Consider the following 22977-nt stretch of genomic DNA (forward strand, 5'->3'; position numbering starts at 1 on the left):
ATTTCAATGGAGGCCGAAAAGGCCTTCGACAAAATTCAACAGCCCTTCATGCTAAAAACTCTCAATAAATTAGGTATTGATGGGACGTATCTCAAAATAATGAGAGCTATTTATGACAAACCCACAGCCAATATCATTCTGAATGGGCAAAAACTGGAAGCATTCCCTTTGAAAACTGGCACAAGACAGGGATGCCCTCTCCCGCCACTCCTATTCAACATAGTGTTGGAAGTTCTGGCCAGGGCAATCAGGCAGGAGAAAGAAATAGAGAGTCTTTTCCTCAATTAGGAAAAGAGTAAGTCAAATTGTCCCTGTTTGCAGATGACATGATTGTATATCTAGAACCCCCCATCACCTCAGCCCAAAATCTCCTTAAGCTGATAAGCAACTTCACCAAAGTCTCAGGATACAAAATCAATGTGCAAAAATCACAAGCATTCTTATACACCAATAACAGACAAACAGAGAGCCAAATCATGAGTGAACTCCCATTCACAATTGCTTCAAAGAGAATAAAATACCTGGGAATCCAACTTACAAAGGATGTGAAGGACCTCTTCAAGGAGGACTACAAACCACTGTTCAAGGAAATAAAAGAGGACACAAACAAATGGAAGAACATTCCATGCTCATGAAGAGGAATAAATAATATCGTGAAAATGGCCATACCGCCCAAGGTAATTTATAAATTCAATGCCATCCCCATCAAGCTACCAATGACTTTCTTCACAGAATTAGAAAAAACTACTTTAAAGTTCATATGTAACCAAAAAAGAGCCCGCATTGCCAAGTCAATCCTAAGCCAAAAGAACAAAGCTGGAGGCATCACACTACCTGACTTTAAACTATACTACAAGGCTACAGTAAACAAAACAGCATGGTACTGGTACCAAAACGGAGATACAGACCAATGGAACAGAACAGAGCCCTTAGAAATAACACCACACATCTACAACTATCTGATCTTTGACAAACCTGACAAAAACAAGAAATGGGGAAAGGATTCCCTATTTAACAAATGGTGCTGGGAAAACTGGCTAGCCATATGCAGAAAGCTGAAACTGGATCCCTTCCTTACATCTTATACAAAAATTAATTCAAGGTGGATTAAAGACTTAAATGTTAGATGTAAAACCATAAAAACCCTAGAAGAAAACCTAGGCAATACCATTCAGGACATAGGCATGGGCAAGGACTTCATGTCTAAAACACCAAAAGCAATGGCAACAAAAGCCAAAATTGACAAATGGGATCTAATTAAACTAAAAAGCTTCTGCACAGCAAAACAAACTACCATCAGAGTGAACAGGCAACCTACAGAATGGGAGAAAATTTTTGCAATCTACTCATCTGACAAAGGGCTAATATCCAGAATCTACAAAGAACTCAAACAAATTTACAGGAAATAAAACAACCCCATCAAAAAGAGGGCAAAGGATATGAACAGACACTTCTCAAAAGAAGACATTTATGCAGCCAACAGACATATGAAAAAATGCTCATCATCACTGGTCATCAGAGAAATGCAAATCAAAACCACAATGAGATACCACTCATGCCAGTTAGAATGACGATCATTAAAAAGTCAGGAAACAACAGATGCTGTAGAGGATGTGGAGAAATAGGAACGCTTTTACACTGTTGGTGGGAGTATAAATTAGTTCAACCATTGTGGAAGACAGTGTGGCAATTCCTCAAGGATCTAGAACTAGAAATACCATTTGACCCAGCAATCTCATTACTGGGTGAATACCCAAAGGATTATAAATCATGCTACTATGAAGACATGTGCACACCTATGTTTATTGAGGCACTATTCACGATAGCAAAGACTTGGAACTAACCCAAATGTCCATCAATAATAGACTAGATAAAGAAAATGTGGCACATATACACCAAAGAATACTATGCAGCCATTAAAAAGGATGAGTTCATGACTTTTGCAGGGACATGCATGAAGCTAGAAATCGTGATTCTCAGCAAAATATCACAAGGACAGAAAACCAAACTCCGCATGTTCTCACTCTTAAGTGGGAGTTGACCAATGAGAACACATGGACACAGGGAGGGGAACATCACACACCGGGGCCTGTTGTGGGGTAGGGGGCTGGGGGAGGGATAGCGTTAGGAGAAATACCTAATGTAAATGATGAGTTGATGGGTGCAGCAAACCAACATGGCACACGTACACCTATATAACAAACCTGCACGTTGTGCACATATACCCTAGAACTTAAAGTATTTTTTTTAAAAGATTATTTCTTTGAATAAGCGTTCTACTCTTTGCTCCTTCTCAACTCCCTCTTTAAGGCCAATGAATCTTTGATTTTCTCTTTTCAGGCCCTCTTCTAGATCTCTTAAGCATTCTGTGTTCCTTCTCATTCTTCTTTTCTTTTTTCTCCTCTGACTGTATTTTCAAATAGCTTGTTTGCATGCTCACTAATTCTTTCTTCTGCTTGATCAATTCTACTGAGACCCACTAATGCATTTTCCAGCTCCAGCATTTGATTTTTTTCTCTTACTTCAGTAATCTTGTTAAATTTCTGATATATTTCTGAATTGTTTCTCTGTGTTTTCTTGAAGTTCATTGAGCTTTCTCAAAATAGCTATTCTGAATTCCCTGAGAGGTTACACATCTCCATCTCTCCAGGGTTGGTCACTGAGTGCCTTACTTACTTGGTCCATTTGTTGAGGTCATATTGGCTTCAATGTTATTGATACTGTTGATGTTTGTCAATATCTGGGCATTGAAGGATAAGGTATTTATTCCAGCCTTTGCAGTCAGGTCTTGTTTGTACCTGTCCTTCAGAAGACCTTCCAGGAATTCAAAGTGGGCTGGCGAGTTCCCTAAGCCAGTGATCACTGCAGCCATTTTTGTACTACAGGGCACCCTAGGCCCAGGTACACTGCAATTCTTACAGATTCCTAGGTCCCCAGCCCTGTGGACTTGGGGAAGATCAGGGATTGTTCTCTGCATTCCCAAGTAAAGCCCCTAGCTTACTTCCCTTTCTTTCCCCCAAGCAAGAGGAACCTCTCTTCAGGCTGCACTGCCTGGAGTGTGGGGAGGGGTGATACAGGCATTCCCATAGCTGCTGCAGCTGCTGCCATCATACTGGCTCACACCTCAAGTCCAGGGTCTTCCAGACCTATGCAGCATCAGGGCTTGCCCAAGGACTGCGGTCACTACAGCCTGCCTGCCACTGAAATTTATTTGAAGCCCAAGAAATCTCCAGTGATAAAGCCAGCCAGAACTTTGCTGGGTTCTTCCTGCTGGGGCAGCTGATTCCCTTGTGGCCCAGGGTGGGTCTAAATGCTTCTTTTGTGGGCACCAGCCTGGAATCAAGTGCTGTGGGGTTCTGTCCAGTGCCGTGTGTCACTATGGCAAGACTGGTACTAAGTTTCAATATAAAGTCTCACACTTTCCCCCTTGTCCCCAAGCCATTAGATTCTCTCTCAGAGAATTTCCTGTGGTTGGGGGAGAGGTGTCATAGGCAATGCAAGACTGTCCTTCCTCCCTTCTTCAATGCATCTTTTCTTGTTAGCATGTTAAAAGCGGGTGCTATGATCTCTCACCTGGTTAGCCCTCGTGAGAGTGTTTTCTTACATAGATGGTTGTTTAATTTGATGTTCCTTCAGAGAGACCATTGCTGGAGAATTCTATTCTACCATCTTACTCCACCTTCTACCTGTTTTTATTTTTTAAATGTTTCTAGTAAATAATTGTAAAGTGATACCTTTATTTTAATCTTGGGGATCGAAAGTATGTAGCTAAGAACTTTTCCCAAGGAATATTTTAAAATTTTTACATCAATGTTTATGGAATGACATACTTTTTGATTCAAGGTTCTTAAATGTAGTTTTAGTTTTGATTCAATGTTATAGAACACTGTTTTTTTAAACTGTGATCTGCAGCCCACATGTAATGGAATCACCTGGGATGCTTATATTAAAAAAATGCAGATTCTAGGGCTCACACCAACTAAATCTCCTGGGATTGGAGACCAGGAGGTAGCTCCTATAATCTCCACAGCTGCTTCTCAGGCACACCAAGTTTAGGAACCATTCTTTCATATTTTCAGACTGGGGATTCTTACAAAATGACAGAGAAGGAAAACCTTAATCTTTTAAAGTTAGAGTTCAAGCATTAGACTATATGCTTCTTAAACACAGTTTGTCTTTCCCATTTTCTCTTTCCAGTTCTTTATACTGTCAAGGGATTGGTGCAGAAATGGGAAACAAAGCAGTGAAAGAAAAACTATTTATTTCTTTATACACATCTTGCTTTAACAATCACCAAAAAGACTTTCATTTTCTGTCACCCACCCTGTCCACCAGTTATGTTGGCCTTCAATATATGGCGATAGCAACATATATAAATCTATATCATATATTTATACACACAAACACATTCTATCAGCACTGTGAAGACACAGACTAGGCTTTACTAGGCTGGGGGCCTCTCCCATGCCACTTAAAAATGAGCACAGGTTTGCTCTATGCAAGAATTTCAACAGAGTTGGTCTGGCCATCAGTCTGCAATTTCCCCGAGGTAAGATAGGATGACAAAATGGGACAGCATCTTTGAAGTGAGGTCAGTCCAATTTGGATATCATAGAAGAAAAGAAATAGGATGTGCTAGGTTAAGCCTGAGATGGTATCTGGGAAGTCACCACATTCATGATGTGAACTCAAAGAACACAGGTGCTACAGTGCAGACCAAAGCCCAGCGTGACTCGACCCAACAGGGTCAGGTGTGGATCTGTGAGTAGTGCTCACTGAGCCCCCGCCAGCAGTGTCCAGCAGGGCACCGCTGCTCAGTAGTGTGCTTTTAGAACCTGCCAGAGGAGCTCCAGCATTGGGACCACGTGCCCCTTTCATCGGAATCAGGGTCCTATATCCACTGAGTTTTCCATCTCAGGACAGCTGATGAGGCAAGAAATGTGCTCTTGCTAGTTCCCAAGCTGCTGGGGCTGTTGAGAGGCAGTATCACAAAACCTTCTGTGCAAACTACGCATCTTTTGCTTAGTGCTGGGCTAAGTGGACCTTGGCTAACGGTATTCCATAGCTGTCAGAAAGGCTTTCTGCCTTTCTCCCAGCTCCACCAGGATACATCTCTGACTTCCTCTTCTGGACCCTCCAGTGGACTTGGAGGAATGAGGCCCAGATGCTCCTCAGCAGATAGGTAGCTGCACAAAAGGGGGACAGGCCCACCTTTCCTGCTGTTTTAAGGACTTCTGGTGGCTGCGCTTCTTGCATGGTTCCTGGAAGGCAAGGGTCACAAGGCTGGAGTACACGGCAGAGCCCTTAGGGATTTCACCTGCAGACAAACATAAAGCAAACCAAATCAGTGTATATTGCCAGGTCCTACTGATGGCTACCTGAAACTGGAGTGAGAGCTACGTGGTGACCAAAGCCAGGAGCACGGTGAGAGCCAGTTAAGAGGATGAGCTAAGAGCATGCGCTGCAGTCTGGAGGAGCAACAGGTGCCCGAGGTTAGGGGGAGCCTCCCCACCTCCCTGTGTGCTGAGATCCCTGCTCCAATTCACTGCACACTGGGTGGCTGGATCCTACCACTCCCTCTTCAGGGGCCAGGTGACTCTCCAAATCACTTTGTCTCAGCAGAAAGAGGCCTTTGCCATCTCCACTCAAGAAAGAAGTGCTTAGCGTGAAACATGCACATACAGAAACAGCCTGTTGTAGGAAGAAGAGGACACTCTGCAGGGAAGTCCTCTGTTAAGTTTATGTCCAGTTGCCATAATGAGGGTGTGGAGGGGCCAAGTCCACAGGGACCTCAGAGCTCAACTAAGTCCAGTTCCATCTTTGACAGATGAGGGTGCAGCAGTCTCACAGAGACTAAGGGACAAGCCAAAGCCACACAGCAGTTAGTGATAAGCCAGGGATTAGAACCGAGGCCTCGGGTCCTTTCCAGTGATCTATGGGAGGTGGAGGGGAAAGCTTCCACACTGGAGAAAGCCAGTGGGTACTAGAGACTTTTGGGTTACCTTTTCTGGGACAGGAATAAGGCTTTACAGAGGCAATCCTGTAAGTGCTGCTCTAAAGAGGCTCAGGAAAGAGAAGAATTATCAGAGAAAAACAAAAGGGAATTAGTGAAAAAATAAAAAAAAGAGCAAGTTAAACTGGCCTAAGTCATTTTCACACTATGGAGATCAACATTCTCTCAGGTTATGGTTTAGAAACATTTCTAGGAATATGCTGAATTGCTTATGGCAAAGCTTTGATGTCCATGTTAAAAGGTTTAGTTTCTGATTTTTAACCATTTCATATACCTCAAGTTTTTCTTCAAAGCACTTCCTAGGGAATGATTAACACTTAGTGTTTTAAGTAAATGTAGATAATGTCTGGTACATATGTAATATTTTTCCCGTGAAGGTTCAGTTGTTATTTAACAAATTCTCTTTTAGACCAATGAGACACAACAGATCTCTTTTGTCGTGTTACTTAAAGATACAGCAAAATCAAATTGCTGTTCTTAACCCAGGAGTGTGCAGTGAAATCAGTTTATTAGGTTGCAAATTGCTTTTACTTTTTCATGAAGAGTAGAACACATAACTGGTCTCAAGATCCCTCTACCAAAAGCTCATTCAGAGGCAGACTCCCGAATGTCTAATGACTTCAAGAGTCAGCTGAATTGCATTTCTCCAGTCTCTGAACTTGGCCTCAAAGAAGAAAAATTGGAGTAAAAAGGAGAGATGATGACAATGTGAGAGTGAACCAAGATACAGGGGCAGGAGCTGACGGGGTGGGAGGGTGATGGGAACAGAAACTATCAGGAAGCTCACTGAGGACCTGTGATCTTGCAAGTGGACTGGAAATCTTCTCCTGGAAGGCCAAAGCAGGCCAAGGGTCGCCTACAAGATCTGCTAACGGATGGTGATGGGTGGGGGACAGGCTTGGTGCCTCTGACTGGTGCAGTAGTTTCCTTACCTCTAAGTTAGTCCTTGCCTTCTTTAAAACATCATGTGTTCTGGTTACTGAAACAACAAAAGAGCACCACAGAGTAGAAATCACCAGCAGAAATTAACCCTACTTGCTTAGCGTGAGAATTCTAAAGCATTTATTTCTTTCTGGCTATTCAGCTTGGAGTCTCCTTCTATCCACCCCCTGTCCTCCCCTCCCTCTGCAGCCACAATTGCTCCTGGCACAGGAGGTTTGGGGACATCAAATCAGTCTCCACTCCCAACATCCCCAAGCCCCCCTGATCACTTCTCATCTGAAGCACAAGTGGGGCATCGGGAAGACTGCCTGTTTCTGCCCCCATTCCCTCTCAGGGAACCTACGCTGGCTGACGATGAACTGCTCCATGCTCTCCTTCTGCTGGTTGGCGTTCTTCAGATGCTCAGTTGTGCTCTGAAGGAGCCGCTCCTGTTTGGATACTTTGGTTCTCAGTTCCAGAAGTTCCCTTTCTGTTGATTCTCCCTGGATAAGAGGAACAGACTCTTACTGACCAGGCAGAAGGCCTAAAGCACCCTGTGCTTTGTGGCTCTTTCCAATTCAAAGAAGGATTCTACAGTCTTCTCAACTCTCTTGAACTGGATTTCCTCCTTCACAGCCTTGGATACCTCCAGCCGAGGACAGTTTAGGATGAGGCCATTAGGTAGGAATATTGAGACTCTGGAATTCCCCATGCAGACTAGCACAGGCCCACACACCTGTAGCTTAAGAGAACCTTGCTTCAGGCTGGTTTACAACTCCCAACTCTGAAGAGGACCTTGCTTTAGTCCTGATATCAGTTCTGTCACTATCCCTTCACAGGTAAAATTGAGAGTTCAGAAATGTTATGCTGGGGTGAGAGATCTGGACTCAGGGAAGTCTGCAAGTTTGTAAATATTTGTGCCAACATGAAGATGGCACAACACCCTCTCCCTGGAATTAGCATAGTTGGATCCAAAAGGTATTGGTGCCATTGACCTGGAAGTAGAATCCCTGGGGAGGGGATCCTGAAACCTGCCTACACAAGGGTCTGCCAATCAGAGTTAGCCTGAGCTCTGAGCAGATCCTGAGGGGTGTCTGACTTTCCCCAGGCCTGGTCCAGCGATGCCAGCTTAAGTGATATGCTGGGATTCCAGGCAGTCACTAAAAAGGCTCAGTCTCATGGGGGCATTCTGTGATCATTTAACCATGGGACCTGAGGGGTAGGAGATGGGTGCTGAAGCTTTAACTGAATTTCAGCTCATCCAAACTTCAGAGAGGTAAATAAACTGAACATTTATGGATGGCCAGGGTTACGATGTCTCCGCCTTCTTCACACCCCTTCATCTTCTTTGATTTCTTAACCAGGGGACAGGGGGCTGGCGGGGAATGGGATATATTCAGAGCTGCAATGAAAGCAGCCACCATGGGTCAGAGATGTCCCTCCAGGGACACTCCTCTAAGTTCCTGTCTATCCCAACTCACTATGTGGCTCCTGATTTTCTGGAAAAGCTGTGACATTGAGGAGACAGAACAGTATTGGAGGGCAGGAGAACTGGGTTTGAACCAAGAAAGGACACTGGCATCTTACCACTTTGCCAGGCAGCACAGGGATGTGGGTGCTTGGCAGGGCCGCTCTCCAGAACATGGTGAGGAGGGAAGCCGACTCCTCTAGGGCATGGTGCAGGGCACTGGTGCTGCTCCGAAGCTCATGAATGCCTTTGCTGCCTAGCACCTGGGGAAAGGTAACACCACAGGAGCGGAGAGATTACTTTCTTCCCCCTGCGTGGGCTCAAGCTTCCTTTGTGAGTGAGGCATAGCACATGGGCCTGCTTGAACCTGTGAAGCCCTCACACAACCATTTGCAGCTCTCAGAACTAAGGTGCTGCTCCCTTTACCAGGAATGCCTTCCTCCACCTGCAGAACCCACAAGGCTTTCAAAACTCACCCCCCTTGCTATGTCCTCTATGAGCCTGTTACCTTCCTTGCCTGAGATAAATGACCACATTTGCATTGGTGCTCTCACAGCACAGAGGATGACTTCTCATACTGTGCCTGTAGCCCCTTACTGTGCTTATCTACTTGGGTGTGTGTCTTGCCCTCTAGTGTGGGGGCTCCGTGGAGGCAGGGCTGTCCCTACACATCCATGGGTCTCCAGCAGCTCAGACAGCACAGCCACAGGTTCCTGGTCTCTCTCACTGGCAAGGTGCTCTCAGAAGCTTTGCTGACTGCCTTCCCTCCCTCTATGCAGTCTGCACAAGGAAATGACATGGCTGCCAGGCTTCTCGCCCCTTCCACATGTGGGGGCCATATACCTGCAAATCCTTCAGTTTCTATCCATCCCATTGAGTTGACTCTGCCCACAGATGGTCATGTGCCTGCATGACTATGGTAGATAATAAGCTACCAAAGGCTGCTAGGCAATGCCACATGTTTCTGTGGGGCTAAGGGGAAATATCCAGTGAGCTACATCTGGAACAGAGCAGAACTCACAGTGAAAATAGGAGATAGAGAAGAAACGGCCTGGCTGCTATACATGGAAGAGGAAGTCTCAGCTGTTGAGAGATGCAAAGCATGAAAAAAACAAAAGTGGTGGGAGAAGGAGTTAACATCAAAGGAAGAAAGGGCACAGGGAAAGAGAGCACCTAAAGCTTCAGGTGTGATTACCTCTGTGCCTTGGGCTTCAAGGCCAGGGAAGCTGCACGCTGATCTCACAAGAGACACTATCTTTTTGACCAGCAGCTTGCCCTCCACAATCTGCTGTCTTAGGGCACTGTAGTCATCAATGTGGCCAATGACATGGCGGCCATGCTTATTGGCAAAGGAGCCATCAGTAGCATCACCCTCTAGCTTGGGAGGGGTCTTCATTACTGGAGAAGTATCCAAACCCAAGCCTGAAAAAGAAAATGACAACACAACAGAATCTTCTGTTATTCATAATGATATCCTCAGTTTGCTCCAACTAAAAAAGAGGCAGGGAACAAGAAAAGGACGAGGCCGGGAACAAGAAAGGAAGCCTGGGAATGTACAAGGGTGGGGCAAAGTCCATCGAGATCTTCTGGCTTCTATATTTTTATAATCTTTCTTACATTATCTCTTAATGATAAATTTGCCAGGAGACAATTTTTTCCTTATTGGCAAATGAAATAGGATGAATCATAATAAATAATAAGTTTCTGGGTAGAGAAGACACAAACAAGGAAATCAAGCTGGATACAGATAGCATTTTCAAGAATAGAGAGATTATGGTGCAATGAAGCAAAAACAGCAGTAGGAAAACTACAGGAGGATGAACAATGGCAAGAAAGGCAGCCACAGAAGGTGCAGGGAGTAGGGCTAAAGGCCTTGGGGCATGCAGAGAAAACTCTCTAAATACAGATAATATGTTTAGAGACAACAAAAGGTTGTTTGCATTAATCACTTCCCATCATCAGTCCCTGGGCCCTTTAGTTGCCATATTTACCATTTGCTCTGTTGATTATGGGCGTTTCTGAGCCAGGAGTAGAGGAAGCAGAGCTGGGGAAGACCAGAGCTGGGGAATTCATACCAACATCCCGGACTGGAGGGGACACAGCTGAATCTAGGGGGTAAAGGCAACCACAGTTTTCAGGAGCCCTGGAACACACTGCACATGAAGCACATGCACACCTAGCCGTCCCCACTGAGACCTAAGGTGGCAGGACTCTCCTCTTACAGAATTATCCATACCCCACAAGCAAAAGCAAAAGCAAAAGCCTATGAGTCACTGAGTTCAGAATGTTTCCATTCTTCAGAACAAAAAGATATTCCTGTAATTGAGGGGTGTTCCATGAGAACGTAACTTCTAGTTTGAAAAATTATTAGGTGTATTTTTATAAACCGAGTCTTAAGTATAATTTGTGTGTGGTATCTAATATGATGCCCTGTAACTAAATGTAATATGTATAAATATACATAGTACATATTAAAATCTAGAATCAAGGGATCAAGGAATGAATGGATTCATGGGGGACTAAACTCAACATTCTAGTCATCATTCTGATGAGGTAATACTGAAAAAAATTGACTTGTATGAGAAGAACGGAGACAGAGGGCTTGGTGGGTTAACATTGTCTTGCTGGAGACTAAAAAGCAACCCTATGGTGGAGGAATTGGAAAATATCACAAAGAAGGTAGAAAAGGTCCTGCTCAGGCAAGTGTGGCCCAGTGCCTGCTTTCCAGCTCAGGCCTCCGGGGTGCTAAAGAAAGACGGGCAGAGACTGCATCAGTGGGGCTGAGTCTTGGCTGCTATATGGGAAGCCAGTGAGAGAAGAAGGCCTGGTTAGAAGGAAGAGTTGGAGACATAACTGAACACCACAACCATCAGGGCAGCCCAGAGGAGGGCAAGGCATCCACCTAATGTAAGCTGAGAAGTTCCTGGTGGCCAGGCGGTTTGCTTGGTGGACCACGTGTGTTTTTTTATTGAATTGCCAAAACAGCATAATCATGTTATTGTCACCTTCATTTGACAAATAAGGTTACTGTCAGATAAATGAGAATCTACAAGAACCACAGAAAAACAAAGATTAACATGACCCAGAAATAGCTGGCAGGAGAGTTTGAAAGCTCAGCTTTAGAGAAACTGAACAGAAGTGGTTCCTGATTTGAATAAAATTGAAGGTATGGCCATGGAGGTGAGTGGAGATGGTGTACTAAATGGTGTATCAAAAGGAGAAAAGGACAGAGGAAGTAGAAATTGAATGATTTAAGAGACTAGGGGGACACCATTGACATTTCAATGAAAACTGGGAGAAGTGAGATTGATGGGGGATATTGAGAAGAGAAGGGGGACCTGGTCAAACACGCCTATCTGAAAAGGCAGGCAAGGGGTGGGGTAGAGAAAGTGAATGATGGCCACCCGAAATAAATCACCCACCATCCAGGACTTCCCCAGAGCCCTGTTTCCTTAGGGGCAGGAACATTTTACCACACACTGAGTTCCCCACCTGTGAGGGAAAGGGGGACTAGAGAATCTGGGAAGGTCGGCAATACTGAGACAGGGCACAATGAGCTGGAAGGAACACAGACTGAAAATCACAACATCTGGTTCTGATTCTGGCTTTGTCTATAACTTCTCTAAACCCCCGCTTGTCTGTTAATATCTCAGGACCTAAGTTTTCTTATGTGAAATACAGAGATAGCAAAACCTGCTTTACTTCAGATGAAATTATATATGTGAAAACACTTGGCTAAAACTAAAGCACCAAGCAAATCCAAGAAAAATATATGAACATATACAGCTGCTAATTATTGAGTAATTCTTAGTGTGCCAAGCACTTGTAAATGATTTCATTTAATGCTCAAAATCATATAAGGTACATATGATCATTATCCTCATCTTAAATATAAGGAAACTAAAGCTTAAACCTCTGAGACTTTAGACACCTTGCCCAAATCAAATGACCTCAAAGTGGTAAACTCAGAATCTGGAGCCCAGTCTGACCTAAATCCCATGCTTTCACTCAGGCTGCTAGACTAGAGCATCTCTGATTTCAACCTGACCCTAAGGAGCATGGACCAGGCAGATTACACCTTCTGCCGCAGAACTTCCTGGTGATCTCCCCACTGGCCAAGGGCTTTCTAAGTCCCTTTTCCTTCCTACCTTGGAGGAGCAGCTGCTTGTTTCCAGGGTCAGCGCTGGCTGGGAAGTTCTGGTTAATGGAGGAGGGGCTGAGGCTGGCTTTGCCAGCACCGCTCTTCAGCTGCTGTTGCAGCTGCAGTCGCAGACAATTGTTCCCCTGAATGCTCTGCTCCAGCTGCCCTCTCAGAGCTCGTACCTCTGCCACCAGGTGGCTCAGGTCACTGCTCAAAGGGATTTGGTGACAGGCATCCAGGCTGTAAGCTGAGAGAGAAGGAGTCTGGTAACATTGACCCAAGTATTTCCAAGCACTTGTCAGAACCCTCCTCTGTGACATTCTTTTCTGCGAAGGACCCCACTATCATCTGAGTCTCATGCAACCCATCTATGATGGAGATGTCACCATTTCTGTGTGTGGCTGGGGGATGGCACTGAGATGGCACACATCCAGTCTGAAACTTCCCTGCGGCTTAAGTTACACACATGCACCTATAGAGCATTTGATTGGCAGATGAAGATAAGTCCATATTTCATCTCCATAGTAACCTTAGTCCTGTAGGCTAAAGTATAGGATCCTCCAAGGTAGAAGGTCAGCACTGAGCTACAGAAGGGTAGGGGATGAGGGAGAAAGAGATTTCATAGTCCTCACTGTCAAAAATGAAAGAGAAGGAGGAGGTCTTTTGGTAGCATGTGAGAATGTGAGTTGGGCACCTTAGACGAGGGATTATAACTGAGTTTTTAAATTTCTCTCTCTCTCTTTCTCTCTCTCTCTCTATATATATATGTGTGTGTGTGTACATATATATACACCTACATATAGTGTGTTTATATATGTTGTGTGTGTATATACATACTATATATAGGTGTATATATGTACACATATACATGTACACATATACATGTACATATATGTGTACACACATATACATGTACATATATATGACATGTACACACACATATATATATACACATATATATAAATATATATATGTATACATATTTACCTCCATTCACCACATGGCTATTTCTTTGTACTGGGGATGAAGAGATCTAAGAAATATTCTACAAGGCTACAATCCCTTATCTGAAAACCTTAAGGCCAAATGTATTTCAAAAGGTAAAATTTGTTTTAGTTTTTAGCAAGGCAACAGGGTGCATATATCATATATAACATGTACCCAGTTGCATGTGAGCCACAATCCTTTATCAAACATATAACTATTTCCACAATGAGCTATGTGAATATTCTAAATAGATAAATAAAGACTTATGAATATCCTCATGTCAGATCATCTAGATTTTGTCACTAAATGAGTATTTGAAAAATTTAATTTGGAAATCTTACTGGATTTTGAAATTACAGATAAGAGATTATGGAGCTTTAGTGGTTGTAGCTTTGAAATGAGTCCTAAAAGGCAGGGAGAAAAGCATGAAAGGAAAGGGAGCTCAGGATGAACCAATTTTAGGGACTTTGGTAAATAATCTACTCTTGAATTTTGCCCAAAGTTTTATGATGTTCCTCTCTCTCTTTCTCAACCCAACTTCTCACTAAATTTTGCTTATTTTTTAAGAGATGTTTTACAATCTATCTATACCCTTTCATCTTCCCAATAGCACCTTATATTAGACTGTCATCTCTTAATGTGCCAGAATATCACTAGACCCATCCAATACGTTTCCCAGATTCGAATGTCTCCCAACTCCAGGACATCCCCTAAGACTTAGCATCCTAAAGTTCTGTTTTCATCATATGCTTATCTTCTTTGAAAAAGAACAGACTTAGTTTCATTATCTACTATACAGAATGTCAACTTTTACCCTGACCTGTGAGCTTTCAAGATTTGGTGACTCTGCTCCACCATCCTGACTTCTCACTCCCCCAACCTCAAGCTTCTCCTGTGGTCAGGCTGGTCCCACTGACCCAACACTCACCATGACTGTGTACTTAAATTATTCTCCCAGCCTGGTGAGCCCCCTCTATTTCTTCAGGTTCCAGTTCACCTTCTCTTTAGAAAATCAGGAAAGTAAATCAGGATTTATGATAATTCGAATCTAACTTCCACTGCCCTTCACTCTTTGTTTAGCCTTCTGGAGGGACATAAAATACATAAGTTCTTTTCCACCTGACACTTCTTCAAATATCTGAAGCCAGTTCTCATGTCCTCAAGATCTTTTGAAAGCCTACATTTCTTTAGTTTCTTTGACTAGTTGGAGATTTCTGGTCCACACCATTGTGCGCCCTGTCTTCATTATGTTCCCTAGTGTGTCAACGCCCTTTTCAAAGATGGTGCCCCTTAATCTAACATTATTTTAGACATGGTCTCCACAGGCAAACATCACACTTACACTACTGTAGTTCCAGTTTGAGCTGGCATTTCTAGCAACCTTTGTCCTACACCTTACTTGTGTGAACATGTTTCTACCAAACCCCAAACCCTCATGTCCATGAATGGCTGTCTGTCCTATATTTCTACCCTCATCCGTTATTTCTACCACTGATATTTTTAATCGAGCTCAGGATTTTGCTTTTTATCTTTCCTAAATTTCACGACATTGATGTCGTCCTCTGCCCCAGCCTGCTGTGACTTATTCACATTATGTTTTGAGTACCCTTCTCCATTTAAAGAATGAAGAAATATATCAAAATTCTCAAATATTAGATTATTATTTCAGCAGGCAGCAAAGTCTTCAATAAATGTCCTTAATATTTAAATCCAGGATTGAAATTTAGGTCCTATTAGTGGTATTTCTATAAGGTTTTTTTGTTTTTGTTTTTGTGTCTTTTAATTTTCTCCTGTGGGCAGGCTGGTCCCCACTGACTCAGCACTCACCATGACTTTGTACTTAAGCTATTCGCCCAGCCTGGTAAGCCCCTGTATTTCTTCAAATTCCAGTTCACCTTCTCTTTAGAAAATCAGGAAACTAAATCAGGATTTATGAAAATTACATGAAAGGGCAATAAGCTGAGAGCCAGATGTCACTAGGGAAAGGGTCAGGGTGGGAGCAGACTGCCTGTTGCATTGGGCTGAATGGGTTGTCAGTATGTATTACCAACAATATTAAAGGCCTTTTCAAATGATGATATCATTAGGACAGTTCTTTTGCTTTCAAAAATGTTACAATCTAGACATTGATAGGAATGTCTAGATTTTCTTAAAGTAATTAGGAATGATCAGGCCAGATCTTGCTCGTGCCACCAACCTGTCCCACTGGGCTTTGTGTTTGAGAGCTCCTACTGGGAGCCCCAGGCTCGGGTGGGGGTTTCTGCAACAGAACTCTGTAGCTTCCCATGATCTCCACAACTCCCAAAGGAAAGACCTCACTAGCATCCTATGCAAGGGCAAAAAGCTCATGGGGTGAGGGGAGAAGAACACATACCTTTCAGCCCCTTCTTGGAATTGCCATAAAGTGCCTCGTAGATTTGTAGCTCTGACTGGAGGGACTCAAAGAGCTGCTGTTTCTCTTCACACTGTTGCTGCAGGAGAACCAGCTTGTGCTGCAGTCTGACCAGGGAGAGGCAAGGCCCACTGAGATGGCAGAGCCACTCAGCCACACCAGAGCAACAAGCTGAGAGCCAGACGTCAACTCAGAGGGTCATAAAGGGTTACGGTTAGGGTTACATCTGAGCCCCAGATGTCAACTCAGGGGGTCATGAAGACTATCACTTTTATTTCACAGATATGGAAATGGAGGCTGAGGGAGGTCAAGTAACTTTGCTTGAAAACACACCATTACCTACATTAGTTCAGAGCAGAACAGACACACCAGCACAGTCTCCTTACTGCTCCTACAGTGCTCTTTGCATTCTGACAAGCAGTTACAGGGCTTATGCTGGGACCAAGCATCACAGCCAGTATAGAAGCTTCCTAGGTGATGGTGAGACTAATGTCCTATATCTAATTGGAAGCATGGGAACCCTTCTTTTTCATGTCTCTGATATACTGAAGACTTCTATAACAGAGTTTTACTCTCTCAACTTGGGAGTGACAAGGCATTCCCAGAGAAGTCCTTTCTTCTGCTCAAAGCGCCCCTCCCCCCACCCCACTGACACACAAAAATCAGGAATAGCTGAGGGAACATTTAGGTTTCCAAAAGAGGACATCAATTGTCTTGCCAATATCCCTTCCTCTTGTAATGTAAGAATGAATGTAAGAATGAAGAATGCTACCTTCTCTGTCAATGGGTCCCCTCTTACCTGGAGTCGTTTTCCTGGAGGGAAAGACGTTCCTCCCTGAAATGCAAGACCTCTTGCTGCTTCTCCCTCAAGTCTTCCAAAAGCTGCTGCCTTTCCACCTTCTGGTGCTCCAGCTCCTTTTCCAGCTCTTGAAGGTGGGATCGAGAGGACAGCAGAGCCTCCCTCAGGCTTTCTGTTTCCTGGGAGTGCTCTGGTGAGAGGAACACAGGATTGATTTATTATCATGGGGCCAGAGCTCAGCTGGAAGATGACCCCAAGCACATCCACCCCGACAGACAGAGCTAAGGAGCAGGGAAGGAAGGCCCTATGTTGGTGGGAAGAGCATGCTGGCTCAACATCCCCCAGAGCCTGGAGCATGGTGCCTCTCTCTCTTTGCAAAACCCTTCATTCCACTTATTTAATCTGTCCTACCTTGCTCTTAGAGAAATTCTGCTTTCTAATGCTCACCACTTTCCAAGTGCTCACATATCATCTGTTCAATAATCCATTCTTGAATTTTGACAAAGATCAACGTCAAGATTTCTTTCTGGATCTCATTTTCATTATTTTGAAAACTGGGATTTTTTTTTTTTTTGAACTTGCAGCACTTCTCTGATCTTCACAAGTTGTCAAAGATTATTGAAGGGACTCTAAAAATACAGCTGCAGGCTCAGTAAGTCCTCTGGGGAAAGAGTCACCTGAGCCTGGCAAATTGTACTCGTTTAAATCTCTTACTGTCTCCTCACCTGTGAGGTCTGTTCTATTCTCTCCAAGCATGCAATGGTAGCTCAGTAGTTCTGCCCTCTTTCTTATCTGTTAACTTTTGTTATCGTCCCCCAGCAGTGACCTTTCCTCTCAAATCTTCTTGCTAATACAGAAATCAATTAATTAAATTAATTAATTAATTTGGGTGGCTAATTTAGAAATATCTCTTGGTGGCTTTTTCCTTTTCCACAAGCATTCCTTCATTCTGGGTTTAATCCTTTTGGATACTACCCTCAGTCTTTTCATGGCTGTTCATAAATATTTGTGAATAAAAATACTTTGTTATCGATAATACATTGATCTGATCAAGTAGACTAACACCAAGGTCAGCTGCCTCCCAGCCACACGAGAAATGATGCCCACCTGTGAGCGCCCCCAGGCTAGGGTTGGGAAAGTGCTGGGGGGCATTTGCTAGTGCCACTCGGCATGGAGTCATGGGAGTACTGACCAGAGGGAAGCCCTGAGTCTATGAGTGAGGGTTGTGGTGAGGAGGCAGAGGGATAGCAGAGCAGGGCCAGGAACGACACATGCTGCTGCAGTAAAGTCTGGAGAAACTTGAGAGGGAAGATAGGCATTCGCACTCCCTCCTTTATTGGTTCCAAGTCAGTTGTGAGTGAAGGGAGGTAGAACAGATACCAGACTGGTATCCAGGTTGATAGCTCGTAACTCTGGATATATGCAGGTGGGCTTGTACAGAAATGATGGATTTCCTAGAGCTCTTCGCTTCTGGGGACTAGGAGTCTGAGGGGCTCATAGTTGGCACATCTTAGAAAGCAGCCTTCTCTAGACTGAGAATAGCTGTGAGTTTGAGTTGGTGGATCTGAGTAGCTCTGTTACCTCTACCTTCTTCTGTTTGCTTCTCCAGTTGGTGATTAGTGTGACCAGGGAAGAAAGAAACTTAAGAGTGACCACAGTTTGTGGGTTTTGACCACGTACCTCTGGAAACATGACTCAGTTGAGCCTGAAGTCTTCGATTTTCTTCCCTGAGGACTCTGTTCTCATTGCAGAGCTGAGGTATGGACTCCAGGCCCTGACTGTAGAAGTTAGAAATGGATCCTGTCCCAGAAAGTAGACATTTGGGTAACAGAAACTTTCAAAAGTTTCCCATTCTTTATCTCTCAAAGATACTGCCCCAACCCAGCAGAAAACCCCAAGGACTGAAGGCCTGGCCCTGAATGAAGCATGGGGGGCTGGGTACATGTTTTCTGTGTGCCTCTTCTCAGTGGATTCTTTGCGTGCATCATCACATGCCGTAACTGCAATGGTGCAGGAGGCTTGATCTCCCTAAACAGCTGCTGCTGTGGTATAGGCAGGACAACAACATATGGAAAGACTGGCCTCCACGTGACAGCAGCTTGGAAGGAGAGTGCAAGGAGAAAGGCCACCTTGGTAAAGAGGCGAGGGTAGAGGTGGGAGGACCCTTACAGACCTGGTTCCACCACTTATCAATCACACAACAAAGGCACAGACATCAGCAGTATATAAGCCGATTAAGTATGGGGTGAGAAGTCAGGTGACTCTGGGCACCAGACGTAGTTCTGCCTTAAAGAGAGTTACTCTCTAAACTCAGATACATTCAGAAAGTAGGGATGACAGTACCTGCCCACCTCCCTTGCTGGACTGTTCATAAGGAGCAAGTGAAGTAAAGAATATCTGTGAAGCTCTGCCTAAAAGTCCCTAAATAGAGCCAGAAACAGGAAGGTCTGGGCCTCTCCTACCCCTTCCACGAGCAGTAGAGCTCAGCCGGTGTTCCAGTTGCTCCCGTAGGCGGTCATTGATGCAGATGGACTCCTCCAGGCGCTGGCGCAGGTTCCGGATTTCACCAAGATGCTCTTCCAGCAGGTCAGCCCCTGCGGCCAAACCACCAGGACATGAAGAGAGGTGGGAGATGGAGAATCCTGGTTACTGATGGGGGTGGGGCTCGGCTAGGGGCCCTGCAGCAAGACCTGTAAATATCACTAGCCTTCTGCCAACTGTGTCCTCTCACACGGACACCCAAAAGAATGGTAGTTTTGTTTAAACAGTAAATGTACTTTCAAACACATAATAGTCACTTGCTAAAAAATCTCCATGGGCGTCCTCCCACACAGGGGTCTTGTGAGAGTTCCACGTTTTAGAAAAATAACTGAGGGCTCTGGAGAAGGCCTGCCTAGCATCTGGAAAGGTATGGCCACCTCCTGGGTGTGAATATGAGGATGATAGGTGAGATCTCACTCTACCTTTCTTCTTACTGACACATGAGCGACAAAGCCCTTCCTCCCACCCTTAGAAAGAAGGCCTAAAGTAAAAGTATGTGATCTTACACTCACCCTATGCGGTTAATGACTGACACTGAATGCTTCCCTGAAATCACTTTTAATATGGAAGATGAAAGAATAGCCTGGAAGGATCTAGAGATCTGAAGGCAAATTAGAGAGGGGATGACACTCCCCTTCCCCCTGCCAAACAAAGCAAAAATATCCAGAAAAGTCAGACGGATGCTTACACCGGACATTAACTGCACCATTTTGCTTTGGGCTCAGTCTTTTCCTGAAAATTATGATTGTCTTACTGTTGGAACTGCATGGCATCTCAGCATTTATGAGCTTAGCTATACCTCTCCACTTGCTGTGACTGAATTTTGTGCACAGGATATATGTGCAGGGTCAGGGAGCTGCACCCTTACACCCTTTCCTGTGACAAGTCCTGACTGATGGAAGAAAGTCCCATCTATGCCTGGCATTCTGGAAGGGTCTAACAGAGTGGGCTGCAAAGAGGCCAGGCTGCAGAGGGATGGAAGGACATGAGTGTGACAGCACAAGAGGTGGGTCCCTGACTTTCCCATATCCCTACAGAGCACTGAGGCCCTGGGCAGGAGAATGAAGAAATGTACTTGGAAAGGATTGAGCCCTGATACAGCTCTTGCATTTTATATCCACTCTGTGAGCCAGGGATGGAGGAGGAATGAAATAGTCCTGCCTGGGAAGGAAAAGAGTAGACTCCGAATGAGACTTCTTTTCAAAGGCTGCCATCTCTGCTTTGTGCTTTACCTGTGGGTTTGGAGTTAAGTTGGTACACAGAGGAGCCTGAGGATAGGTCCCCAGATACACTCCCTTTCTGAGGCCTTATCACATCCCACTTGCCACTGCTGCCCAGGTACCCAGGCTCTAGGATTCTTCCCAGTTCTATGGTGCCCCTTGGAGGAGAGTGAGGCTGGGCAGAGTTGAGGTAGTAGGAAGAGTCGGCTTCCAAGTCGTTGCTCAGCAATGTAGCTGTGGAAGCAGGAGGAACAGTGCTGGCACCTGGGCAGAAAGAAACATGAGTAAGAAGCAAATGGGGTGTCAGAAGGGAAGAATTTGCAAGGAAGTGTGTGATTGTTAAGAATAGAGACTAAAAGGAGACATGTGGAATGTCAGAGATCCCAGTTCACTTTGGTATACTAATTAGACTAAGGCTTGTAACCTAGAGGTTGTAACTCTCACCCTTTGTATTTCCTAGCAGGAGACACAAGAGGTAGAGAATAAAGTATCTTAAAGTCATCAGTATATACAATGGAAAAGTCCAGTGGCCCCACTCCTGGATCCTACTATAATCCTTCATGACAGACTCCAAGGAAAGTTCTAAAAGTAGGATTCACTCCCACAGTTAGAAGTTGTGAGTGCAATGGAATACAGGATTGAGCTTACCTGTGAACACGAACATCTGTTTGTCTACATGTACTTGCCTTCCCCTGAAACTAACTAGTCAATATGTCCGTTCCACGTTGGAGTTTTTCAGAAGAGAAAGGGGACATGAAATCAAGCTGGATATGGTGGCCCTAGTTCCTCCAGACTGAAGAACTCTTTGCTGAGGCTGGGGAAGGGTCTATGTAAGGCAAGTATTTATTTGGATCCCATCCAACATGACTCAAGGAGCTGCAAAATGTCATCACTCCTGTCTAAAGAATCATTGAATACTATTCCACAGAGGCAGGTAGGACCTTTCATTTAATAGGCTGATACTTTCATAGATCCTTTGAAATCACAGGCCTTTCCCTTGAGCCCCGTCATCTCCACTTCTCTGTAAAAAGAAGCCCAGCATGGGGGAGATGAGGAAAGAGGTGGGCAGAGACACAGTTTAGGAGAAAATTCAGAAGCCTGCTTTCTTTCAGGGATTATGAACATGGGCAGCAGAATAGACAGGTAGCTCCTCCTAAGCAACAGGAGTGAGGTCGTTGTTTCTTCCATCCAAGCCAAACTCCTTGGAGGGGTTAGTGTAATTGCCACTTGCCAGTTTTTAGCCCTACTTGTAGCTGGTTCTCAAATGTGGGTACATATTGGAATCACCTGAGAAAGTATGGAAACATATACTGATTCCTGGATTCCAGAGATTTTGCCTTAGTCTATATGGGATACATCTTGAACAATGGATGTTTTAAATTCATTTTAGGTAATTCTAATAGGCAGAAGTTTGGGAAGTCTTGTCATGAGTCTCTCTTCTAATTTGCAAAATACTAGATGTTCATTAGGATCACTTAGTTAAGGAAGAAGGTTAAAAATTTAAGCACCTACATTTTAGAAGGAATGCAACAAATACATGATTTCCTACCTCTTTCAAACTGCCTTCAACCCCATCCGAACACAAGGCAAAGGGAGAAATCAGTGGTTGCAGATAGTCAGCTTACTTTTTAATCAAGGCCATGTGAGGTTTTAAGTCTATCAGTAACAATGATCAGTATTCTCATGTTCCAGTCCCTTGGCCACACAATACACAGTACATGCTCTAAACCATGCAAAGATACCATACAGACTCTTGCACAAGATTTTAACCCAGGGACCTGAGAGGCCACCATGCACCACTGTCCACACGGAAACTTGGCTCAAAGCAAACAATGAGCATGTATAAGCAATGGTCCCTTGGAGAGGACCTTGACTTCAGGTGGAGAAAGAAAGGGCTACAATCTTCCTCATCTAGGCTGGGACCATTTGAACTCCGGTCAATGGCCTCAGACTTGATGTAATTCCAATTTAACCCAAAACAACAGACCCTTTTTCATGGACAGTGCTCTCCTTCCATCCTTCCGTTTGGGCAAAGACAAATGGACAAATGTGGAAAGATAAAGGAAAAGGAGGCAAGATAAAGAAATGGAAGCTAGAAAATACTCTTGCCATTTATCATGGGACACATTTGTTGCCCATTCATTGTTGGTGCCAGAACTGCTAAAATAACAAGTTTTAGGTCAGAAACAGCAGCACTTCCTACTGGTCTCTAAAGAGAGGGAAAAAATTGTTGCAACGAGTCCCCAGAGTTTGATCAGCTGAGCTCAGCTCCATACTCTAAGCAGGATGGTGACAAAGCCATCCTAAGTAGAAAAGATATAACAGAAACATAAAACCTGGAGCAGAAGACCAGATTCAACCCCATCTCTCCCACTTACCAGTGACCTTGAACAAGTAACTTCACTTCCCTGAGCTTTAGAGTTCCCTGCATTAGACAAAGTACCCATTTCCTGGGTTGACAAAATAAATAGGCTAAGCTGGGTGCAGTGGCTCAT

The 22977-nt window shown here is 44.3% G+C and overlaps 1 protein-coding gene across 41 annotated transcripts in view; it reads right to left on the reverse strand.

The window, feature by feature from the left end:
• Positions 1 to 4244: 4244 nt before the first annotated feature.
• LOC100988482 (myomegalin) overlaps positions 4245 to 22977 on the reverse strand; it is a 227305-nt gene continuing 208572 nt past the window's right edge. For 19 of the 41 annotated variants that reach the window (XM_055101895.2, XM_055101868.2, XM_055101985.2 and 16 more), the window contains 12 exons: positions 20495 to 20746; positions 19184 to 19315; positions 18402 to 18521; positions 16722 to 16911; positions 15905 to 16029; positions 12551 to 12790; positions 10394 to 10510; positions 9598 to 9824; positions 8522 to 8665; positions 7299 to 7437; positions 6946 to 6992; positions 4245 to 5317 (listed from right to left, as the gene is read on the reverse strand). In XM_055101895.2, coding sequence (XP_054957870.2) covers positions 5276 to 5317; positions 6946 to 6992; positions 7299 to 7437; positions 8522 to 8665; positions 9598 to 9824; positions 10394 to 10510; positions 12551 to 12790; positions 15905 to 16029; positions 16722 to 16911; positions 18402 to 18521; positions 19184 to 19315; positions 20495 to 20746 — 1775 coding nt within the window. In that variant the 3' untranslated portion in view covers positions 4245 to 5275. Of the gene's footprint in view, positions 5318 to 6945; positions 6993 to 7298; positions 7438 to 8521; positions 8666 to 9597; positions 9825 to 10393; positions 10511 to 12550; positions 12791 to 15904; positions 16030 to 16721; positions 16912 to 18401; positions 18522 to 19183; positions 19316 to 20494; positions 20747 to 22977 lie in introns of those variants that run through there. The other 22 variants (XM_055101872.2, XM_055101919.2, XM_055101906.2 and 19 more) reach the window with 4 other exon arrangements.

Source organism: Pan paniscus, chromosome 1 (genome assembly GCF_029289425.2).
Source record: "Pan paniscus chromosome 1, NHGRI_mPanPan1-v2.0_pri, whole genome shotgun sequence".
Classification (NCBI taxonomy): domain Eukaryota; kingdom Metazoa; phylum Chordata; class Mammalia; order Primates; family Hominidae; genus Pan; species Pan paniscus.